The sequence below is a fragment of the Halyomorpha halys genome, unplaced genomic scaffold (genome assembly GCF_000696795.3).
Source record: "Halyomorpha halys isolate HHAL.00 unplaced genomic scaffold, Hhal_1.1 Scaffold8.1, whole genome shotgun sequence".
Classification (NCBI taxonomy): domain Eukaryota; kingdom Metazoa; phylum Arthropoda; class Insecta; order Hemiptera; family Pentatomidae; genus Halyomorpha; species Halyomorpha halys.
The window spans coordinates 2,060,494-2,069,523 of NW_027111933.1; the positions used below are offsets into that span (position 1 = coordinate 2,060,494).

At 29.3% G+C, this 9,030-nt stretch overlaps 1 protein-coding gene across 1 annotated transcript in view; it reads right to left on the minus strand.

Moving 5' to 3' along the window:
- Positions 1-7,761, minus strand: part of Cpsf5 (cleavage and polyadenylation specificity factor subunit 5) — a 34,941-nt gene extending 27,180 nt beyond the window's left edge. The window contains exons 1-3 of the mRNA XM_014415778.3: positions 7,442-7,761; positions 5,476-5,740; positions 2,093-2,258 (exon numbers count right to left, since the gene is read on the minus strand). Coding sequence (XP_014271264.1) covers positions 2,093-2,258; positions 5,476-5,740; positions 7,442-7,596 — 586 coding nt within the window. The 5' untranslated portion in view covers positions 7,597-7,761. The remainder of the gene's footprint in view (positions 1-2,092; positions 2,259-5,475; positions 5,741-7,441) is intronic.
- Between the last annotated feature and the right edge of the window lie 1,269 nt (positions 7,762-9,030).

Below are 9,030 nucleotides of genomic sequence, written 5' to 3' on the forward strand. Positions count from 1 at the left end.
TAATTATAGGTTTCGACATTATATTAAAAATTAATTATAAAAGTGTGCCCTTTTTATTAAATGAGTATTACTGATAATGCTCCCATTAGGTAGTAGGGAGTTGTTCAATAGGATCAGAAAAACGAATTAAATATTTGATCATATATATAATACCATAGTCAGAAAATGAAAGGTTAGCAGAAATCTAAAACTTTATGTTTAATAAGAAATTTCACTTGTCAACTGCTGCATTAATCAGGTTAATAATTAAAAAGAAAGACACAAAAGAAGGGCATCCAGCAGAAAGAGAAGGGATTATGTTTTCCACAATCAGGACAGGTGCTTCAAAGGTTGTTAAACTCCGTAAAGGATGCAGTTGGAAAACTCTAATTTGACAAGAGTTAGTAACCAACGGCAATACCAAAATTCTGTTCTCACAGGAAGAAACAAACCCATCCTAAAAGATATGTATGTAATGGGAAACTATAGCTTTGAAGTAGTGAATAGCTTGGACCAACAAAGACTGAACAGCTTTACGAACAAATAACAAATAAAAGGATTATGGTAGAGAACAGATCGTACTTCAGCATGTCCAATACTCAGAGGAGTAGGATGGCCAGCAGTTCAGGATGTACAAAATTCTAATTAAACCCACAGCAATCTAGGCCAGTAAAACCTGGATAATGAATAAAAGATCAGCAATTAACTGAACAGGTTTAAGATCCTCATATCTTGGGCAGCATAAGAATTCGGAGACTGAAATAGTTTTGCCATGTGTTGTGGATAGAAGACAGTAGGATGCCAAAGAGACTTTATGACAACAGATTAGGTAGGAAAGAAAAATAGAAGGAGATCCTAGGACAGCTGGAGAAATAGTGCTCAACAAGACACATAACAGATGAAATAGAAAAAAATCATGTAAGGGATTAAGATAGATAAATAGAAGGCAGAAGTTGAAAATACCAGGGGTTCTTATATGCGCCTGTTAAGGCAAGAAAAGAGAAATAACTGAACATTATTTTAAAAAATAAAAGGGGAGTTATTTCTTGTTTAAGATGATTTTCTACAAATGATGTCCAAATTAAAATGCAGCTTCGAAACAAATATAAGTGAAGGATATATTTTTACACATTTTTAAGAGATTCAGATAGTCATAATAGTTTTTAGCGAACAATATGCATAATCACACCCAACAGAGAAGTGAAAGAAAACTTAGAAAGTAGAAATAAAAATATAAAGTGGTAGAGATTAAAAATAATATTAAAAAATTTATTTATGTACACACTAATCTTTACAATATACACTCACATGAAAACAATACATGATAATAGATATAAACTTTCTAATGTTTTAACCATTTTTGTGCCAGTTTAATTTAAATTATCACATCAAGGAGGGAGAAGAAGATACATGAACACTGATCCTGAAGCCAATTCATTTGTGCGCTACCATATTTCAGAAATCATAGAAAAAAATTAACAATTTCAAGAAACTTTCATCATGCTCTTCATAACTTCAATATTGTTTTCAAATGCCGGACAATGGGTTTGGATCTTATAATTGATATAATCTAACACTATCAATGTCTGGTATTGAGTCAAACTAAAATACCTAGCATATAAACAAAATTTCCCAAAATAATACCGCTTTGAAACTACTAAAAAGGTATATTAGTAAAATAAAATTTATTCTTTTCCATACTAATACAATCTTCAATAAGCTAAGACAGTCATACAGTCTTCAAAACAGTTATCCTGTTATTAAGCAGCCTGTGGATAATTTTTTTATAGCATTTTTTCAACCATAATCATATAAAAAGACAGGCTGCCTAATTACTAGTAACATAGGACATAAGATAGTGATGAAATTTTGTCCAGCTTGTTCTAGCATCCCAAACGCCGAACTGTTAACTGTGAAATAAAGATATATATATAAATAATTTAAAAGTAACAAAAATGGCCCTGTAAATGTTATATCGCAGTGTTTCTTACTTTGCTATTTTGACCAAAACATAGAAATAATTAATTTTTTTAATAGTTTTGGTTATATGATTATTTATATGTGTACAACATACATAAAAAATAAAATAAAATAAATAGAATAGAACTCTTACATTTCTCTGGTAACTGCACTAGAAATAGTTTCTTATGTTCTTTTGGCTTTGTTATATGGGGAGGAATATAAGGATATTGTGGTGGTTCAAAGTTTGGCCTCCACCAATTACCAATTGTATCTTCAATGATCCACTCTTGTTTTACGCCATCCTCTCGGCCTAAAATCTGTAAAATGGTAAGTTACCTGAGTTTTACACGAAATAATAAATTATAAATATAAATTTTGTATTAGTTATAAAACAAACTTATGATAATAAAATATTTTTTAATCTAATCAAAACAAAACAATGTCATTAAATTAAGAGAAAACTAAAATAGCAATAACATCATAACGATAAAATTAAATTCAAAAATCTTTTTTTAAAGTAATTCATCGCTGTTTTAAAAAACACTATGTGGGTCATATGTTGATGACCTGGCACCATTATAGGAGATGCAGGAACTATTAAATTAAACGCAACATTAACAAGATCAAGTAAAGCATTGTCTCAAAATAATGTTTAGAAGCACCAATGATTTCAGTGATAGAAATAAAACATTGAGTATGCAGGTATTCTATACAGTACGTTTTATAGAATAATAAAAAATGCATAATAGGACATGGAATACAGAATGAGTAGAGAAATGTGAGTACTGAGGATCTAAAATAACCAGAAAAAATAAATTTAAGGCTATTTTAAAGGTAGACGATGCTTGTTTTTTTTTTGCAGTTATAAAAATAATTAGTACACACCTTTTTTCCTTACAAAACTATACTTCCTATATGTTCTTGAAGGGTTTGAAATGTGTCTTTTGACATTAAGGCTTTCATGTATTTGGTTTAGAAGGATGATTTAACCAAAAAATCTTATATAAGTACAATCTTGAATAGTGTGAACTGCACCAGGTAAGTAAAGTATAATTGAGGTGATAACACTGTAGATTTTAAAACGGACAAACAAAGTTTTGGAGATTAGTAACAAATGAATCACTAGGTGTTATTTAGTTCTGAACTAATGGGTGAATGTTTGAGATGTACTTGTATATACAGCAAGACGCCGATAAAAGAATAGTATTAAGTCAAACCTAATATATTAACATAATTATTCCTCCAATTGAATGTTATTTATTTTAAATGAGGAGAAGATGGTTGGGGGTGCGGTCAATGAAAAACACAAATAAGTTAATCATACTTATTTGTGTTTTTCATTGACCGCACCCCCAACCATCTTCTCCTCATTTATTATCCACGGTCAACTATCTCTCATAATTGTAATTTATTTTAAATTACATTTAATTGGAAGTTTATTAACCTCAAAAAGTTTTTATGAATTGACTTACCAGACTTCCTAGTGAGAAAATCCAGAATTATTCCTCGTTATCAGAAAAAAAAAATTAAAATATAAGAATAAGATCAGGGTTGCAGTCAAAAAAATAACAAATAGTTTATGACTATTTTAATGTTCGACGTTTCGCCCCACCTTGCAAGGCTTCGTCAGGGCTGTTTTAACCTTTCGCTTTGAACAGCCCTGATGAAGCCCTGCATATTGGGGCAAAATGTCGAACATTAAAATAGTCATAAACTATTTGTTCTTTTTTTGACTGCAACCCTGACCTTATTCTTATATATATATTTTTTTTCTAATAACGAGGAATAATTCTGGATTTTCTCACTAGGAAGTCTGGTAAGTCATTTTAAAATTAAGAATGGCGGGTGAATATTTTTTAACCTATCTTTTAGGGTAAAATTGATTAAAATAAATGAGGCATTGCGTAAAATAAGTTACGTTTTTCTACATGGGCTTCTGGTCAGGGATATGGTTAGCGGAGAAGAGAACGCTAGTAAATGAAACTTATTTTATAAGTACCAACCAATGCTTTGGCCCAAATTGCAGGCCTTCTCCAGGGCTAAGAACAAAGAAGATAACAACCACAAAAGAATGAAAATAAAAATAGGGGAAAACAAACAGTATGATAAATATTTTTAAAAAATTATGAAAATCCAAGTAAATAGTAGTAAATATATATGTAAACAATGAAGAATTTAATTCAAAATCATTAGAAAATAGAGTAAAGAAAGTACAAAAAAGATTTAATAAAAAGTATGAAAATATTTAAGTAAAATAAGAAAATTTAAGAACTAAAGTATAAAATATAAAGTTATATGAGCATAAAGGGATATAAAACTCATATTAATAAGATAAAAATAAGTTAGCAATAATATGGTGAACATATTTGGTATTGGTACTAGTATTTTGGTATTTTTAACTGGTAAAATAAACAACAAGAGAAAAAGATAAATATTTTTAAAAATTGTAAAAAAACAACAAAATAATAATACTAATTAATAATTAAAAAATAAGAACCAAAAAGACAAATAACTAATGATAAAAATAATTAAGTGAAAAATAATTCATTGACCCATATTGCTAAATATAACCAGCCATTTATATCAATTCTTAATAATTCATTCAATATATATTTAGAAATTATTAAGTGTTACTTAAATTTTAATTGATAATAATAATTAGTTAATTTTATAGATAGGTACATATTTAATTTCATATATAATCGACATAACAGTTTCCTCTGCCAACATATTTTAATATCCATCTTTACACACCATGAGCACTCCTATAGATCATCACTTAGCAGAATTTTCAGCAATGGTCGGGGAGTTTCTCTTATAATGAGTATTTTTCCTTCTAATCACTTAACACTTCTTTCCATTTTACTTCTGCCATTATCAATTTTTTCTTACCAACTACATTACCTTATGTTCTACATATTATCGGTAACTCTTGTTCATTATATTAATGTCAGTTTATTTAGGTTCATATAATATTATATTTTATACTTTAGTTATTAATTAAATATTTTCATATATAATTCTCAGTAAATCTTTCACAATAATCTCCTAATTTTAATTCTAATTTTCCATTAATTACAAATCGTAGAAAATAAGTTTTATTATTTGATTTGTGGTTTAAATTGTTTGTTTGTAACCGACCCATACACTCTTTGTCTTTTGTTACAAAAACCTTCTCTGGTCCACACACATACCCGTGTTAGTTTGATTTCCTTAATTTTTAGAGTTTAATTTTCTTCTACTTATTATTCAGTTTTTTAAATATTTTTCTGGAGATACTATTTCTACTTTCATTCTTTCATGATTGTTATTTTGTCAGTACTCAGGACTGAGGAAGTTGTGTTGTATTTGTGCCAAAAAATTGGCACAAATAAAACAAGATTCACTTAAATAATATTTAATAATAATGATTAATATATTAATAATAATAAAACAAGATAAGTGTTCTTTAAACTACTACCTGGACTCTCGACTATTTACTCTTTATTTTATAAAAGATATATATATATAAAAGTAATTTTGAGTCACCCTTACCTCAGTCAAAAGTCTTTTAAGGCCCTCAACTTCATCTTCCCCCGCATTAAGCTCACCTCCAGGAAGCTTGAAGAAGGTGGTGCCTAGATGTAATAAAAAAATATGAGGAATGCCATGTTTATGTGTAAGAAGAACACCATCAACACTTCGCCTGATACCAATCTTATCAAATTCTTCTCTCATTCGTTGAAACCTCGCAGGAACTGATGGATCCTTTTCAAATAATGGCTCTTTTGTGAGAAAAGTATAATTAGTAAGTGGATACCTAGACACAAATATAAATCTTTATTTATTTAGATGGTATTCATAATAAAAAGAAGAATTTTGATAGAAAAAATAATTTCTAAAAAATTAAACTTCAGTTTGCCATACCATTCCAAAAACAAAAAGTAAAATCTTATCATAAGTAAGTTTCCAAGCACTACACCTACCCTGCATGGTGTACACACAATGTTCTATAGTTATGGCTTAAAATCTATACTAATATCACTACTCTAATTGTATCACAGATGTTGATTTCTGCTCACTCAAGAAATAATAAATCTCCGACTGTTCTTTTTAGTTCAGTTTGGGAACCAAATTCACATAAATGTATATTACTTTATGATGGAGGACTGATTTCTCATTGTGTATCAACAAATAAAAATGCTCCCCCATATTGATGTAATGTTTCAGAACTGGTACCTGAAGATCTTTTAAAAATTAAGGAATTTCTCATCAGTTAGAAGCACAAGATGGATTGAAAACTTTTACAAGAAACATAGTATTTAAAAATTGTTCACTGACACCAAATAAGTCAGGTTTTAAGAGAATACAAAAATACATTTATTATCGGCTTCAAGACATTCTGAGGGTATTACTTCACAACTGCCACTCAACATGATATAGGCACCAACTCATTTATACACAATGAGACAATGGTCGACTATTGCTGTCAGTTAAGAGTACATCATAAAGTGATTCATATTCACCTCACCAGAACTGAACTGACCAGGATAGATTAGTGGTTTGTTTATTCCTTTTGGGAAGCCCTAGTGAGAGGAAGTCAACAGATAATACAAAATTAAAGCAGTAATTATAATAAAATAGTTTTAACCCACAATAATAAAACATTCCATAGAAGTGATTAGAAGCCCACCTATAATGTACAGTGATACTAGTGAACTGTTGACAAATTTTTATTCAGAAATTACTTTTACAAGTGTGATACGATATGTGTTACACCAACTTATTTGTGTTTCATTTTGACCGCACCCTCAACCATCTTCTCCTAGTACAAGTCATCCACAGTCAACTATCTCTCATAATTACAAATGAGATAGTTTAGCTTAAACAAAATATAATATAATCAAAAATTTTTAATTATTGAATTGTAACATTGATTTCAGACAAACGTTTCAAAAAGCAATTTAGACTGAAACAGCCATTCTACTGAAAGAGTAGGAAACAATACAAAATAAATAATTTACAAAGAAACATTAGAAACATTTTTTTATGATGAAAATATTTGCAAGATGCATCTATAATCTTCACTATGACAATCCAGAAGGTAATAAAACACATGTTAAGATAATACAAACAAATGAATCTAAGACAACTAGAATTACGAAACAATTTACCACTCAATAATTATATTAAATTAAGAAAAATCAGTCAAATATTATAATTTAGGAGGTATGTTACCATTCAAAATGATTAGCAAATATGAATTCATGAAACTGCACTTTTGGATAGTGTAACTTCCAATACACTGATTAAGTAGAAGAGAGCTAATTTGCAATATATTTTAAAAAACTAAATACAGAAAGCAATGCTGAAGCATGGGTAACAAAGAACTTATGTTTATGTCTTGTTATCATAACATAAAACAGTAGAGAATATTTAAAAGAAAATTTAATGGTTTTCTTAACCAACATTTACACAGACAACTTAAAACAATACTTCAAGAGGGAAGAAATTAACTTACAATTTAATAAAACGATTGAGAGTAACTGAGGTACTCAGAGATAATTTATTAGTTGGTAAAGTTGAATTTTGGTCATTGGAATTAGAAGAACTTATTCTTCTAGGCCAACCATGGCCGCTACCGGCAGCCGTCGTAGTTTTTATTGCAGAAGACATATTGTAAATAAAAATATTCTTTCAAAATATTATCAATTAGTGTTAAAAAATACGTAGTAGAGACAGATCAACTATGAGACTAAATAAAACACAACAGACAACAGAAATTTTCAAGTAACAATAACAACCATAACACTTTGAATCACAAATGCCAACCAGATTTATCAGCGATATCAGCAAAATAATAACACAAAATAATATAGTTATCATTTATGTCCTAAATGCGCCATTTATGAATTAAAGACATTAAAAAAATAAAATAAACACTGGCGAATTTAAAAATATATTCAATTTACGAAATACCAGAACTATTCTGAAATTTACAAAGAGCTAAAAGAAATAATAATAGTTGGTATTTACAAGTAATGAATACGTTTATTTTTCTAACAAAGATTACGAAGAAATCTAGTCTTACTGTAAATAATTCTCTAAGGAATTGAACATAACTTAAAATTATGATTAACAATTTTTTCCTGCTCTCTTTGAAATCAAGTGATCGAATTATTTTATGATTCAATGCTTTTTTTTTCTAGTACGGACTTATATTGTTCGAACTGTTTGTTGAAGATCGACTCCTTACCTGAGTTTTGATGTCATATATTAGCTTAGTTAATATATAATTTAGTTAAATTAATATATATTATATATTAATTAAATATTTGATATTAAATGACTGGATGCCTCGGACACTTTATTTAAGAATTAGAGGTCCTTCACGCCAGAGACTTTTTTTTTCAACTGTTGTTTATTCATAGAACTAAAATCAGACCCTTATAAACTGTTTTAGAAGAAAATAGTCAAGAAAAACAATTAAGAAATAGTTTCAATTATTTATTAGTAGCCAACATTTCGACCCACACTGCAGATGTTCACCAGGTCTAAAATAAAAAAGTACGGAGTGAATAAACCTGATATAAAGGGACCCATACAAGAGTAATCAGGACGACAATAAAACAAAAAATGGACATTCAGATAGATGGTGTAGGGATTATATAGAAATTAGGGATTATAGAAAATTTTGAAATCCTAAAAGATCCTTACTGTTCGAAGGAACTGCAAGAAAGCATCATTTCAACTGACTTTGTGTTAACGTCGAAAGACTGGTGCTCATTCTTTTGATATCCGATATACTCGTTACCAGGAATAGTCCATCATGGCTCTTCATAAGTATTCCAGCATAGCTGATCCTTAAGCTTTTGTTAAGGAGTTGTTTTTTCTGTCATCCATCATATCGATACTCATAAAGCTCCAATTATGGTGAAGGGACAACAACTACGTCCGAAAAGGTATTAGACAGCTTATCGCGAGTTCGAGCAGATGATGCAAGAGAGTATCATTCGCCGATCTAGTAATCGATGGCAGTGGGTGCCTGTCTGCTCCCCGTATATTGTTCCTAAGAAAGATGGAGGTTTAGGATTTTACGTTGATTATCGA